General features: G+C 41.0%; 1 protein-coding gene across 2 annotated transcripts in view; it reads right to left on the bottom strand.

The window, feature by feature from the left end:
* Window positions 1–1,480: 1,480 nt before the first annotated feature.
* FNDC1 (fibronectin type III domain containing 1) overlaps window positions 1,481–16,655 on the bottom strand; it is a 63,256-nt gene continuing 48,081 nt past the window's right edge. For both annotated transcript variants that reach the window (XM_071435928.1, XM_071435917.1), the window contains exons 16-20: window positions 8,968–9,047; window positions 7,260–7,289; window positions 5,416–5,577; window positions 4,600–4,722; window positions 1,481–3,180 (exon numbers count right to left, since the gene is read on the bottom strand). In XM_071435928.1, coding sequence (XP_071292029.1) covers window positions 3,065–3,180; window positions 4,600–4,722; window positions 5,416–5,577; window positions 7,260–7,289; window positions 8,968–9,047 — 511 coding nt within the window. In that variant the 3' untranslated portion in view covers window positions 1,481–3,064. The remainder of the gene's footprint in view (window positions 3,181–4,599; window positions 4,723–5,415; window positions 5,578–7,259; window positions 7,290–8,967; window positions 9,048–16,655) is intronic.

The raw sequence follows: 16,655 nt of genomic DNA, 5'->3' as shown, positions 1-16,655 counted from the left end.
AAAGACGCATTTCTGTCCCATTAGCAGTACCCAAAGTTGTTTGACACTCCCTGATATGCAGGGCAGCCACAAAGCTGTACAGCTGCTTCAGTTGAGAGGCAGTTTACCTCCCAAGGGGGTATGCTGCTTCTTCTGTGCTGGCACGGCAGGACCAGCACACCATGGGGACAGCAGGGAAGTAGGGAAGGAAAGGGGAGGGTTGCCCATTGTTCAGGACACTGACAAGGCCTTGGAGAGAGGATCTGGATTGGGACATGGCTTTCCTGACCCATGGCTTTTAGTCACCTCTGTACTCCTCCCACCTCTTAGATGAGCAAAGAGCAAGATCAGTATAATCTCTTCAAGAAACTACCTAGTAAAATGATAATATGTTTACCCTATGCACGGGGCAAAGGATGCAAATGTGTCAATCAGATCACCTCGTACAGCACAGAGGACTTATCCAGACCTCAAAGTGAAGGCAGCAGACTATATACCATTGTACTTCATGTGTTTCCCTGCTGTGCCCTACTGCTGACTCTGTCCTGGCTGGTTTAGCCTCAGAGAAGATTTATATTGGAGGAGAAGAGTACCAACCCCAGCACCGCCCAGTTTCTCCTCAGCTGAGGCTGCAGAAAAAACCACAGTCTCAGATCTTTACCCCTAGTGACATCTCTGAATGGGATTGTCCCACCTCAAAGTTACTTCCAGCAGGGAGTGAAGGAACTGTGTCTCTTCAGATGAACAAATCAGAATTTACCTGTATTCTCTGAAGATGTAATGCAGCTCTTCTGCAAAGCTGCTCTCTGGACAGTCATCCCAGCTGTATTGCCACAAGGACCAACCTGTGGGACTTTTCACTTCCCCTTACTGAACTTCAGGAGTTTCCTGACGTCTCATTTCTCCAGCCCATAGAAGCCCCTCTTTTGAGCAGCTCTGTGCACATAAACAACTCTCCAGCTCCAGTTTAGTATCAGTGGCAAGCTTGCTGGTGGCAAGCACTCCATCCATGCACTCCATCCCTCTGTCCAGGTCATTAGACCATACTGGACCCAGTACTGGCCCCTGGGGGTGGCGCCTGCAACCAGCTGTCATTTGGACTTTGTGCTATTTTTGAGCACAACCTTTTTAGCCTCACAACATAGTTAACTTCATATCCACCTTAAAGACCAACTCTCCAAACCATATTCCACCAGTTTCACTACAAGCAGACAGTGGGACACCATGCCAAGTGTTTTATGGAAGCTAATGACATTCCCTTTTTTCTGCACGGCAGCAGTAATTTCAACAAAGACAGCAATCAGCCTGGTCAGGCATGATTTGCCCTTGGTAACTCCACACTAGCTGCAAACCATCTTCTAAAGAGAACAACACATTCTCATGCTCCCAGTTCCTTACACAAAGCTGACACTTAGTCCTGTCCCAAGGAGGACTTTTTGAAAGCTAACAATTTGTCACATAGATTACTTGACACAGATGACCAGAAAGGATGAAATAGAAATTGAACCATGTATCATAGGTTTATTAGGGAAAAAAGTTATACTTCAAGACCATATATTTGGCACTGTACTGAAGAAAAAATATGTGAGCAAAAGTAAAATGTTAAAACCCAAATCACCCTGAAAAAGAAAATGCTTTTTTAACCACTTTAATTCCCTTTTTTGCCCCCATACAATTTAAAATAACTACAGGAAGCAACTCTAGAGGTGTTAGACCTACACTACATGTAAGCTGGAACAAGAGTGAAAGATGGACCAGAGACTGGATCTGTCCCCCAGGTTACTGCTACTCTCCCAGGATGCCAGAACAGGTGAGTCTTACTAACATGAGCAAAGGTTCTTGAGATGTTACCATGAAACATTATTGTAAGCTTCCAAATGCCTTCCAAAAAAAAATCATTACACCTTTCATTTATGTCACTTTCTGCTTTCTGGTCTGCTTGGACGAGATGTTGGTAGTATTTAAAAAGAAGTGTATCCCAATTTGTCCCTGTGGTCAAATGAGCTTCCAGCTAGTTGACTCCCGTATAGGCGGCTTGGGCTTCTTTTTGGAGAGCAAATAAGTTAAAAGCAGTTTCTAATCTCCAAATTACTCATCCTATGCCTCTGCACAGTAACATGAAAGATTCTGACAAGGAATAAATAAAGTACAAAATAAGATGAGAATTAATTGAAGGAAAGTTGCACTAAAACTTTTAAACAGTAAAGTATAGAAAGCTTAACTGATGCTGATGAACTGCTGTGTATGTGTTTTTACTGGACTATACAGTGCCACTCTAACACAGATAGAGGAGTAGAAACCCAATGAATATCCAGTCCAAAGGCTGCCATGGAAGTGGGACACAGGTCTTGATCAATAATTCAAATGTGACATTAACAGTACTTACAAGAAGAATACAGCTCTTTCCTCAGTTAATATATTGTGCATAGCGATATTTAAAAGAATTAACAGCACCTTTTACATAAAATTTCCAAACATATTTATCTAGTGAACAAGAAGATCTCAGCATCTCTAAGAAGTATTTATATAGATATAGATACAGATATATCTCAAAGTGAATTTACACTGTGACCTGGTGATTAGTCCAGCAGTGGATGAACCCACAGGGTAAGTCTTCAGGAGAATATACTGCCTTTGGTGGGTGGCCAGTTACATGGCATGATTGCATAGGGGAGCCCCATCGGGCAGCAAAAGACAGTTTAGCATCCCATTAAGCAAGCACAGCATGCTTAGGTCGTTCCTGTAAGATATAATAAACTTCCAAATTTTCATGGCTAATACAGTTCTAATTTTCACAGGTTGCACACATTGCAACCTTCTCTCTGTGCCTTAAAGACATAGAAGAGGAAGGAAAGAAGGAAACTTATATCCTATCCCTGCTTCCAAGCAGAAATCAAGTAGCACCACAGATTTAGGCTGGTAAAGGGTGTCCATGTTTGTCTTCACGGTGGTTTCTTGAGCAGCTGGTCTTCACTGGTTTGCCCCATTTATCTTTTTATTTTTCCTTTTCCACAACAGTTGCTCGCAGTCCTCTGGTAGAATTCATTTGAAAAGCATGGTCTACCTAAGACAGGCCAGCAGACTGCTACCATTTCCCAGGGATGGGCACACCACACTCATACCAGCCCACGTAGTAGTAGGGAGTTGTGTATCCAATGCGTCCAAAGGACACAGGCTCCTGGCGGTACTGCCGGTAATACCCTGTAGGGAGAAAAACACCCATGTGTATTCCAGGACACAGGCACAGCAATTCAACAAAAGTAGCAGATGCAGTGAGAGTCAATCCCACAGCACAAACGAAAATTTATAAACTGTCTGGCGGGGAGTTGTATCAAAAGGGTACTGGCTAGCCCTGGTATTAGGCCAAGATCTTTCTTGAATGATCTAACTCTGGTCCTTCATATTTCTTGTAGCCTTGATTGGTTTTACTGCTGAAAATCTCTTTAACTATTGTGTAATGTTATGGTCTGCCAAAGAGCTTCTGCATTTCACTCCAAAAAGGTGGGCATATTTCAGCTGTGTTTATGAAGTTTCTAAGTCAGTTTAAATATATGAAGGACTCTGAGGCAAAAAATACCATCAAATCACATTATCTCACAGGGCTTAAGAGACTATCAGCAAAAGTCAGCTTTTCACAAAACAAAAAGGTATCATTTCATGCAGTAAATACTGAGTTAAGCCCTCCCTTCCCTTTTTAATTCATCTGTAGAAAGAATGTGACTGCTTAAAGCATTAGAAGAGGTGCAGCATTCTTGTCCGCATAGCTCTTGCATTGGAACATCTGAAACACCCATGGCTTGTGCCAATAATAAAACTTCTCTGTGCTCTCTATCTCTTAGACCTAGTATATACACATCTGGATTAATCATCTGTCTTCTGAGCTAAGAAGTGCAGTACTTCACCGTGATATATAAATTACAATCACTATTTCAGTTTTGTTCCTGGTAACAGCACCATGCAAAGAATATCAACACATCATTTAACATAGAAACCACTAAAGCTAACTGAATAATTTAAACCAACAGGCTTACTGAAAAGATTGGCTGACTTCTATGATTGGTTTCATTTTGGGAAGCAACCTTGTCTTCTACCTGTTGATGTGAGGTGAGCAATTTGCTTAGAGGAACTCCTTCAAGGTAAGAATTTTCCCTCTGAGACAGGAGTCTACCAGGCCAGAATAAAAGTACTGACCTCAAGTCACTAGACATACTCCTTTGTGTTTTGCATTGAATGAACTAATAGAAATCATTCACAAAAGCTGTATTTGCAAAGATGTAGCTGGTCCCTTTAGGCACATGGAAGAGGTTTTGCATCTTGATTCAGTGAAGCAGGTCTTATCAACAAGAGAAAAGTTTCACAGACCTATACAATTATTTTTTGTTTCATTTTTGCATTTTATCGTTGCATAGTATTTGCATCATATGCTCCTTTCTGTCTCTGTCTCTCTCTCTCTGCACCCACAAGTCCTCTGGGACTTGCATAATCTGTTCTCAGCTGGACTCCTGGGAGAGCTGCCGGCAGCTGTGGACAGAGCTCCACTCCCTGCTCTGCTCCTTACCCCCTAATCCTACAGATGGGCTAACAGGCTCCTGGCCAGCATCCCACCCCCCACTGCTGTACCTCGGATCGTGGGCAGGGCTTCAATGTACGACTGAGGTCCCGTTCTTCCATCCAGGTGTGAATCCACAAACTGGCAGTGGTCCTCACCCCTTCCCCAGCTATCCCCAATGCTGTAGAAGGTATCTGAAGAGAGATATGGGCAGATTACTTAACTCAGCAATGTCTGGGATACTCTTTACCACCAGGAAAGTAGGTATGGAAGAAAGCAGGAAGAATGTTGCAGTGACACACACAGTATTACCGATGAACAAACGGTGACCAGAAAGAGGGAGAACGCTACCTTTACAATATGGAAGCAGAAATTATGGAAAATAAATGGGTTACAGCTCAGTAAGGAGTAGTCCCCATTTTGTAAGTCCATGGGCAGTGCACTACAGGTGACAGGTGGAGAGAATTTCAACTGGATTAGTTGAAATATATCATGTGAAAGTAAAAAACTATCAATATGTCAATACCATTAGTTTGACTTCAGTCTCAAATGAAAATTAAAAACTGTGGAGCTCTCTTTCTCAAACAGATAGGGCCCATTATCTCTTATTATTCAAACACTGTATTGAAACTTTACCAAGGCACTACAATAGTCATTAGTATAGTCTGGAAGGCCATTGAGATGATCCCATTACCCCAGCTCAATAGTATGGAAAGGTTTTTTCATTATCTCTCAGGCAATGCACCTGTATAAGAGCTACTGCTAATTCTTCTTGAGAGAAGGACTCTCACATAGTGGTCACACAATTCTGACACATATGAAATAAGGAAAACCAGAAGATGAAGAGACAATTAATCAAGTAGCTGGAAATTAATCTTGGTGCCTACCTTTCAGGTCATCACTGAGGTAAATTTTGTACCTTAAGGAGTTGCAAAGAACCACTCCTACAAACTTGCGGTACCAAGTTCGTTTCACGTACTGCTTGCCAGTGCAGTCTGAGTAGGTGGGGTCATATTTAAAAGTGAATGGGATCCAGATAGGCTCACCCCCTCGGAGAAAAAAAGAAATTCCACATTAGGGACAGACTTTAACACTTCAGTCCAAGTTTTGCAGAGTTTAACATCTAATAATATGTTTCAGAAGACATGCTGCAACAGATTAACACGTGACTTTTTTATATTTTAAAATAGTATTTCAAGAAAAAATATTATTGAAAATAAAGTTAGAGACTTTGTTAAATCCCTCCTAGGCAGTAGACAAAAATAACTGTTAAAATTATTAAAATATGATTTCATGTACTGAACCACAGCTTTAAGTAAACAATCTTAATTGTTTCAGTAAGACTTCTTCTCTACCTAGTATTACACAGTTTCTCTTCTTAACACAGCCTGATTTTAGGTCTGACAAAGACTTGCCTTTTAAGATGGCAAAACATAACCCTTTTACAGAAGAGCAGATGTTAAGAACTCTGTGGTGAGCAATAGCTTGTGAAGTCTCTTCTTGCTCTTTGGTTTAAAAGATCATATAAAAAATGTACTTTTCTGGTTTGTTTTCCCAGATTACATCAAAACAGGTTAGTTTCCAATAATAGACAAGTGAGACCTTTCCCGTGGAACTCTGTTCAGAGCATTGCTGCAGATAAGACTGCTTAATTGTACTGCAAAAGAATAAATATTTCTACTGGCTTACCTAAATATTTGCTTTGTACTGCCAAGACAATAGAATTTATTTTGAAATTGCTGTTGTATTAATGTACACAGAATGATATAAAAAGCTTCCAATGTGGTAATTGGTATTTTTCTCTCTAGCTACAGCCCAAAGCTCTGTTTTCACTCTGCTGCTTCTAGGTGGTTTACAAATGAGATTGGAAGTTTCTTCTGTTAGTCATTCTTCCTCTCACTGGGCACATGGACCAAATCCTGCAAACCCTTGCTTGTGAGGAGCAATCACTGATCAGCAATCCTCAGAGACTTCTGAGGACACAAAGAAGCCAGACTAGCAAGCACAATAAAACAGAAAAGGAAGGGATATACTAGACTCTGTTTTCATGAAAAGTGTGGCAAAAAATCCAGAACCAACCATTTAAACTCCTTGGGAAAGCTGACAGAGCATAGTAACCATGAGGTCTTTTTTCCTGCATCTCTTCTAAGGGCACGTTCTGGCTGGGGTTACGCTGCCAATGTTCATGTCAGCAAGGTTAGTCCCAAGACCAGAAAATCAGATCTTCTGATTATGGGCTGAACTATCTTATTGCAAATTTGGAAATACAAAGCAATCTAAACTGCTTTGTGGCATATTATTCAGGTCAGTAACAAATCTTTGAATTTTTTAGCATTTATAAGGGCATGATGATTTGTACAGATGAGCACCAGAGCTAGAGAGAGAAAGAAACCTGATCCTGCTACTCAAGCTATGTTTAGGCAACTGAAGGACATAGATACTGAAGCAACATAGTTTGCTGCTATTTAACAAGCAATTAAAGCCATTATAGCAGGGAAAAAGATGGGCCAAAATCAAGTGCTTCTTTGAACACATCTTTACAAGGTTTCTCTTCAGAAAATAGAATAAGGGATCCTAAGACAAAAAATGTTTTATGAATTAGTCCCATTTGTTACCACCCACTTAAAACTGTACCTAAAACTGCATGTTTAAATGTTTCTAATTCCTATATTAGAACTGTTTTGCACAGGCTTTATGCGCTTCATGAATGAAACTACAGAGTAAAACTTACCAGGTGGCCTAACAATGAGGAGAGGATTGTCTAGAAGAAAAAAACACATCAAAAATTTAGTATTTTGTTCCAAACCTTGTCTTATAACATGAAACATATGGAGTCACTGATTGAACATTTTCAATAAGGTGCTTCATCCTGTGATGGCATTGTTTATTGAATATTCCCATCAGCTCAAGCCTTCCACTTGCATTAGAAGAGCACTCTGAATTAGCAATTTCTTTCTCTTATGACATATTCCATCACTGTAACTATACCACGTGGCCTTGCATTTAGCAACTGGTTTTTGTCCTTGTGCCAGCTGCAAAGCCACCTTTGGCCATGACAAATGAAAGACCAGTGCTGCAAACAGAACTTAAAATTTGGTGTATGTAATGTGTTAAATAAAGCTCACAAGGGAGCCGATTCTGGATGGGAAAACTAGGCATTCAAGCCCATATGCTGGCAGAAGAAAAATGATCTGCAAGATACAGCACAGAGTCATGAAATTGTTCAGGCTGGAAAAAGATCAGTGAGTCCACTGCCAGCCCAGCATTGCCAAGTCCTCCACTAAACCATGTCCCTCAGTGCCACATCTACACATTTTTTAAAATACCTTCAGGGATGGCGATTCCACCACTTCCCTGGGCAGCCTGTTCCAAAGCTTGACAGTCCTTTTATGGACGTGTTCCAGCACCTCAAAGTCTTCCTTGTAGTGAGGGGTCCAAACTGAACACAGGACATGAGGTGGGACCTCACCAGTGCCAAGTGCAGGGCACAATCACTGTCCTGGTCCTGCTGGCCACACTACTGCTGATACAGGCCAAGATGCCATTGAACTCCTGGCCATCTGGGGCAATATCAAATATTTTCCTTGGATTAATACTTCAGCCTCCTATTCATTTAATGAAAATCTGAATATGTTATCCAGGACCATTGAATTATCTCACATTTCTGTCTCCCTTCTGTGATGATTTTCTTCCACAGTTCTTAGTGGAGCTTCTGAAGTGAGCACTACAAAGGGAAGTCAAATGAGCAAGGGCAGACTGTGTAAACCCTATGCCACCAAAAGGGCAAAATTTGCAAGAAACAACAAGACCTTTCACTCAAGTAAAGACTGAAAAATTTGTTGTTTATTATTCAGTGGAGTCACTGGCCTCTGTCTCAATGGAAGTAGAAGAAACAGGCAAAAACTAGCTCATTTAACCTGCTATTTTTAGAAGAGGGTGTTGCTCTTGAATGTACTATTAACCCTGTGAAAGAGCAGCATTCCTTGTCAAAAAAAACCAAAAAACAAAAAACCAGAGAACTTTGCCTGTCTGATGGAACTATTGCTTTCTGTATTTCTTCCAGAGACAACTGCTTCCAACTGTTTAGCTGTTCACAATTAGGAAACTAATTTACTAAATGTTTGGACAATCTATCAAAGACCTTAAACTTCCCATTGTTTCTGTATTGCTGAACATTAGTAGCCCTTTGCCTTTGAAATTCAACTTCCTGTTCCCCTGGAGCTGACTTTAACATCACTTACATTTTCATAGTGGCATTAGGAGTGCGTATTATTTTCCCAGCTTAACTGAAAGCAAATAATTAAAGTTTTAAAAACCCCAAAATAATATGAAAGCAGCTAGTCCAGAATAATCGCTGTTATTGGCATGCTGGTTTCAGTCATTGTCCTGCCACATCTGTTATTATGAGTTTCGAGATGAAAATAAAAAGCAATCCATACCAGATTCTGTGATAAATGACACTGAAGAGCTAACAGGTCCATAACCAAAGGGATTCTTTGCTTGGACTTTAAAATAATACCTGAAACAAGAAGAGAGAGGAAATAATATTGAAATTGAATATTGCAATTGCTAAATTATAAATAATACAAAAACAGGGTAAGAATCAACGCAGAAGAATTCCACTGAGTATCCTTTGCATTAAATGGAGTTGGACACTGAGCCAGAGTATGAGCTGGCTGTTACAGACAAATGTCTCCTTTTTGCAATTGCTCCCATGCATATTTTTGGAACACTTATTTATGTATCATCTCCCTTCCAAAAACCACATACAACGACATCCACTTTCTATGAAGAAACTAATAGCAAAAGACTAAAAGAAAAAGTTGCAAGGACATAAAATTCTGATCTCAGGAACAGTTTTAAACCAGATTAACTCCTAGGGAAGCAGTGATGTAAACACCACTGCAAACAGAAACTGCATCAGACTTACATGAAATCAGAAGCTAAACTTTTTCTGTAAAAACTCCAGCAGCATTAAGATCACAATACTTGAGCAAAAGAAGAAAGCATCACATGATGTATTATTGATTCCTCCAAAGTACTTAAATCACATGCTTAACTCAAAGCACATGAATCACCAGTAGAACTCCATTCTTTGCTCAATAGAAGCAAATTTATCCTCACCCTTAGAGAAGAATACATGTAAGTACATTTTTAGTTCATTTCCAAATACAGTGACTTTTAGTTGATACCTACCCTGACATTTTCCCCCAGATTAATGTTTTCTTCTTTTCCTTTTATATTTGTATCAGTTCAACAGAAACCAACTAGAATGGAAGATTACTTAAAAATTTCCAGCACAGCATTTTTTAAATTCCTGAGTTTAAGTTTTCCTTTCTTGCCTGCTTGCTCCATTTCAATCTTGTAAAGAAATTAATAAAAAAAATTAAAATTACTGTGCCTCTGTAATATCCACATAGCATTTGGATCTCAATTTAGCCTCTCATCCAAAATCAGACATGTCCAAAAGTTCTACACACATAACAGGCAAGTAATTACTTTCATGGATGGTTGCCACCAAGCACTGGATTACCTCACATGACAGTGTCCCACGTGAATGGCAGGCCTGATGTATCACAGCTGGTGAAAGGGAGTCTGCTCCATCAAAAACATCAGGCTGCTCTTCCTGGTGAAGTTCTCTCAGACTTAACCACAGAGCAGGGCCTGAAGGTCCCTCCTGAAAGGCCCCTCTCTGACCCAAGCACAGCTCAGCACATTTGAAACCATTCACAGTGACAAACCAGAGGGGACATGGTTGAACCAGCCCTTTGGAAAAATGGATTTATTTTTTCATTGAAAGGAATGTCTTTTGTCAAGTAAGGTGAACTGTTTTGCCTTAAAATCAAACTGATCTTTATGAAAAGGTAGGAGAGATGTGCAAATCCTTCTTTGGCCAAAGGGTGGTGGGTTTTGCCAAGAAGCAAGGTGGTTATCTCCAGGCTCTGGGCCAGGGCATCTCATTTATTCCTTAAATATTGCAGGTACGTTACCTAGGTGAAATCAATGTGGAAGCTACCAGAATTGAAATATTCTGGACTTCATCCATGGCAACAGCTTTACCTTGTATATTCATTGGACCTGGAGCACATGCATGGTCAGACCCTCTGTGGGACACGTTCCCACATCTGCATGAGGGACATGTCCCCTGTCCCTGCCGTTTCCTGCAGCTGATACCAGAAAACTACTCCTCTATTGCTTTCTGCAGCCAGTTCTGCCTTCAATTAATGAGTATATGATGCTCACAAACAACTCGGGAGTTCTTTTTTAAAAGACACATATGCTGTGGCAAAAAGAAAACTTGATAAATGGCAGAATTCAGCAAGGCTGTGCCTTTTGCTCATGCCCAGCACAATCCTTTTGCTGGCAGAAAAATTTGCCCCCGTTTTTAACTACTGAACTAGATTTTTTGTATAAAAGAGTGTTTAGCGTGTCTGGGGAAAGAGGAGAGGGAAGGCAAAAAGCCTCCCATGTGCTTCTCCACTTCTGGCCACCCAAGCAGAGCATGGCAGCCTGAGCACCGCTTTAATCCCAAGTTACCAATGCTCTCTTGGGGCACCTGTGTTCATCCACACCTCCTTCACTAGCACTCTTGTCACCTGGATCGGGACAGGGGTGAGCAGCACAAGTCTGTCCATAGGGATGGGACACAAGCAATTCCTCACTGTGGTTCTCAAAAGAGCTGCAACACAGCACCAAGCTTACCTGACCTAGCTCAGTGCTTGCTGTAACTGCTTCAGAAGAGCAGGAGAAAAATGTCTTCCAGACCACACCTTTCCCATAACACTTCAAAGCATAGTGGAAAGTATGGATGCCTGATTTCCCAGTGCCTCCAAAGAAGTATAATCAGATACCACCTTTCAACACAGTGGCACTGTCTGGGTAACTTTAAATACCCTTAATACACATGTATTAATGGTAGTCTCAAAGCATTCCCATCAGACATAGGAGTGCCATAATCCCCCTCAAAACAGAGAGAGAGCAGCCCAAGAACCTTGTGCACCTCTTTAAGTGGGGAAAACTACACAGATTTGTAGCCAATGCATAATTTAGGAACTGATTACCTATGCAATCAGGACAACTGTGCATTCAGCTGTCCTCTTACACACATAGAAGCCCACCTAGGGCATATGATGGTTCATGTTGCCTGCCTGACTGTCTAAAAAAAAACAAGATGTGATAAAAAAAAAGAGTTATGAAGTCATGAGTACATTTTTCTTCACTAAATTGCAAAATTGATTTCTAAGCCTTTATATACAGAAGGAAGCTCTAGTTCTACCAGAAAGAGAGCCAGATCTCATAATTTGCTGACTGTGATTTAAACATAGACAATGTTATGAACTGCTGTATTAAGAAGGTCAATAAAATAATGCAGTTGGGATATATTTCTTTCTCAGACATGACAAATAAAAAAACAAATTGCCAAAGCCATTCTAGGTCCAGGAATCTGACATTTTCATTAGTCAGAAAATCCTTCAGCTGATGAATTTGCCAGGAAATCTCAAATCAGTATAACTTGACTGGTTTTCATCACATAGAAACATGAACAAAATTTGCAATATATAATTTGATTTACACTTTGCTTAGCCAGAACTGTATGAATTGGTACCATTAGGCACAGAAGAATCACAACAGATGCAGTACCATTTGTTGTTCATTTTCAATACAGGCAACAAAAAGTCTTTTCCTCCTACGAATAAACTTCCTTTGAGATTTTATATACCAATTCTAGTGATATGTCAGGAAAGGACATAGTGGACTCTAACAGGGCATTGAATATATAGCATGTTTTTTCATTCAGGCTACATGACTAATCATTCAAAACACCTGTCATTTAGAGCAACATTATTCTTTGACTTAATTCAAGGTGTTGGAATTAAATAGCTGGCACTCACAGCACAAAGTGAGATAATCACTCAGCATGATAATTAGGGAAGCAGCTTCTTAAAAAAAAATTAGTTAGCTGCAAATTCCTTTTTCCAGACATGCCAAAGGCATGCCTGCATGGATCTTCAGCCCTGCCTGCATGGATCCTCAGCCCTGCCCTCTGCTCAGTGGCAGGCTGAGATGGTAGGATGCACCCCCACAGCAAGGGCTAAAGTCCTCTGCCTACAACTACACCATTCCTCCATAAGAAAAAAGTGTAAATGAGAGCCTGCAGGTTCACAGGCAAATGCAAAGTGTCTCCTTCCATCTGAAATGGCCCACCACTACATCCCTCATCAATATTTACAACTAATTTTATAAAAAGACATCAGAGCCAAGCTGGCAGTGGAGCTTCCTCCAGAGCTGGTATGAGGTAGGTATGTGCCACATAGGTCTAGCACTTGTACAGGGCAATGGTTTCATGGACATCTTAGCTCTTTTGTGTGGCCCTGGTGGCACAACCTGTGGTTGATGCTGCTGCTTGTTGGACATACCGTGGCTTTGTTTCAATGGAGCTATAGAAAGGAGATATAAATTTTTGGTACATCTGACCCCCTGAAACAGAAGAGCCAGGCTCTGTTTGCAGTGGTAAGCCCTGAGTAAATGTTTAAGAACCTCCTACAAAGTACTCTGTACAACACTGGATTTGTAGCAGGCATTGTGGGATCAAAGTAGCCCCAGATGGAACAAAACATAAGTGAACAGAGTTAAAGATTTCAGAAGACATGGAGATATGGGGGTGAAGAACCGTGTTTTAAATAATGAGACTATCTAGCTACTCCCATCAGGCACTGACACAGCATTCCTGAAAAAGGCAGGAAAAAGTCTAACCATGCTCAGGAAGAGGACTGAAATGTTTATGGCAAGGATTATAATGTTTCTGACTGCATAAGACTGATTTAGTGGTGGAGCAGATGCTGTCCAGCCCTTTGCATCATCTTCTGTTACAGCTGAGAATTAAAGTTAGGGAAGGGACCTTGTCAAAACTACTGGTTTAAAGATTTAATAAAGTTTAAAGTCATATTAGTGTTTACAATCACAAATCACAAGGAAGCAGCTCCTGTACCCACTGAAGCTGACCAGAGTTTCACTAATGGAAAAACTTCCACTTCTCAAATGGAGGTCAGACCAGGCCTTGGGAGAAAATTTATGACATGGATTAAACATAGATTTCTGTTTTGTTTGTAAAACCTAAATAACAGGCAGATGTTTTCCAGGATATGTTGACAGCTTGAAATCTTCTCTGGTGCTGACTTTAGCCAGGATGCCAACTTACTTCTCATACTCTATGCATGCTGCAAAATTGCACCACCCATAGCCCCTTGTGGGATGCCCAGTAGCCAACAGCATCTGCTTACAGTAAATTACTTAATCAGACTTTTCTCACAAAATTCATTAACAATGCAGACACAAAATCTTTAGATTAACTTCAACTTTTATCCCATATTTTCTTAGGCATGGTATCTTTTCCTAGTGGTTAGGGAGTTATTTTTAAGACAAAAAGTATGCAATCAATTCAGTCTGTGGGTTTGGAGAATGTAAATGAGAATGGCTGATACATAAAATTTCTCTGTTATAAAGATCCTTCGTTCTCCACCACAGACCCCACATGAAGCCTTCATTGCCTTCACAGAGGATACAATAGGGGCCAGTGGATTATATCATCTTCAGGAAGATGCTGGAGAAACAATCAGCTTAAATAAATAGCACCTGCTTGAACCTCCCTATCATGAAACCTTAATTTGACAAGACAGTCACTAGGCTCATGGAGAAGCATGAATCCGTAACCTTGCTGTTCCTATAAAACTCCATTCAAATACAGACAAATTGTGACCTGAAGCCTGGAGTTAATGTCCATCTCAGACATGCTGGCAGCTCAACTCCCACCAATCCCCCTGCACTGAGTGTAGCATGGACAGCAGCTGCAGAACTCCTGTGAGCTTTCACTGCAACCACTCCTTCTGGCGCGCTGGAGCCCTTTAGGTGTTGGGTATGAGAAGCAGAGAGTTATCCCTGGCCTTCAGCCCTGTCCTTTGGGCATCAGGAGAGGGAGGGAGATGTGACCGAAAGACTGAAGAGGTGAGGAGCTTCAGCTGGAAGGTAGAAATGGCACAGAAGCAAGAAATGCTGGGCTGTGGCCAGGAGAAGCAGGGGTGTAAAGGCAATGCCTCCCTGGCCTGCATGGGAGACAAAGTAAGAGTGGAGGAATGAATACTGGTGAAGGGGAAAAGGGCTGGGCATACAGAGGAATCTGGGATGTGGAGGCAGGAATAGGTTCTAGCAGCAAGAGGAGAGTTGTTTAGGGAAAGGGAGTCCTCAAGTCATAAGGATGTAGATGTACAAAGGCAGAAGGGTCTGCATTTCATAGTGCTTCCATCACTATCTAGGAACAGGAGATCTCAAACCTCTTCCATCTTGCTGTAACAGGTGAAACGCACAGAGAGCTGTGCCACATACCAACCTGTGTACATTTGTAACAACAATGTTTTGTAAGGAGAGCACTATCAGACACAGAGTACACCACTGAAGCTCTCCACTATGAAATAACTTTGTTTTAACACACCATGAACCAGACTCAAAGATTGTCACTAAGGTCTAGATTACCAATCTTCTGAATAAGTGGCCTTTTTGTAGCTCTTGGATATGTAAGAAAATGCCTCACGAAGCATGTGATTGACAGTACTGTAGACAGAACAGGAGGGGATAAGATGGACCATGTATTCCTGTAACATCTTATCTCTGTACTTTTAACTTTGTAGGTGCTCTGAATGTGCTTATCCTGCTTCTCCATAATTAGAATTCCCCTGCTAATTTTCCAGGTCTTTGACATTGCAGGTGTCGTCTGCTGAACATGGCCCTTGTGCAGCTGCATAAGGAGCTGCTGCAGAAGTTGCTCAGGTTCTGGCCCTCCAAAGGAGATGTCATGTCCTCAGAACTCTTTGGCTGAAGGGAAGTCTCTGTGGAGAAGACTTCTTTAAACATTCTGTGATTTCTTGGTGGTTGGATGTTTCCCAGACAGCAAGAGCAGCTGCAGGGGCAAACCTGTGTGAGACTATGCTGGAGTCTGGAGAAGTGTCATGATGTGGTCAGAAAAATATGCCTCATCATATGCCTCCCAATTGGCTACACTGCACTGTCTTTTCAAAATTTATTTATCTTATTTTATCATTTTGTCTATTAAGGTTTTAGATGAAGGCCATGCTCAAACAATTCTGTTTTCTAGGTTGAGGTTCTCAATCAGCTACTTTTAATGCTCAGAACCTTCCCTTTGCCTATGAATTGTCTTGGAAAGAAAAGATACTTTGACTGACACCATTTCTTTCTTCTGTGCTGTCCTAGCACAAACCCTACGTGTCTGTCCAAGCAGTCAATGCTCAGATCTGCAGATCACCACCAAGTAAGGAATACTAATTCCAGCCCACAATCCCAGTGCATCTCTCCACTGTGTGAGCAAAACCTTCCACCAGTGCCTGAGAGACTGTAGACAGCAGCATGTGAAGGGCCAAGCCCAAGGGAGCACCAAAAGAATTTCAGGCTCAGAATTTGAGAGACAAGTATGTGAGACACTGAGCATCTCTCTGAAGGAGAAATTTGAATGCAGTCCCTCTGTAGCTGTTTAATTTGCCCCCAGTCACCACAAATTATTCCACAAATCTTCACAAATCATGTGAAGCATGCATTCGTGCTCCACCATTTCTGTCAGATTTTTTGTAAGATAAAGACCTAAAACTCCAGCTAAATTGACTTCTGAGCAATTGCCAGAAGCTCACCTTATACCACCAAGTCTTCACTTCCAGCACATTTATGTGAACAGAAAGTAAAAACAAACCAGTGGGCAGCACTTCCCCAGCAGCCTTTAGGCATCAAATCTTTGCCACACATATGTTCGAATGGCCCACATCACATCAAGTCAAACCATGGATCTATTTTAGCATATTTTAGTATATTTTAGTATATTTTCTCCCAACATTTGATTATCTAAAAGATTAGAAAATGCATTTTAAAACAATATTTTCTTTGTTACTGATATGTGTTTTCATACACACAAACATATGTAAACACTGCTATCTGCTCCAGGGTTAATACCGTAAAGATATCAGGTTGTTGTGCAGTTTATAGAACAATTTGCTGTCCAACAGAATGAGTAAAATCTAAACCAGATGTAAACATTTATACTAAGACCAAGAAAAACAACTGACAACTC

The sequence above is a fragment of the Agelaius tricolor genome, unplaced genomic scaffold, assembly GCF_023055355.1.
Source record: "Agelaius tricolor isolate 1412-34295 unplaced genomic scaffold, bAgeTri1.0.p SCAF_1, whole genome shotgun sequence".
Classification (NCBI taxonomy): domain Eukaryota; kingdom Metazoa; phylum Chordata; class Aves; order Passeriformes; family Icteridae; genus Agelaius; species Agelaius tricolor.
Note: the sequence above shows the minus strand (reverse complement) of the source record. Positions and strands in the feature narration are given on the sequence as shown.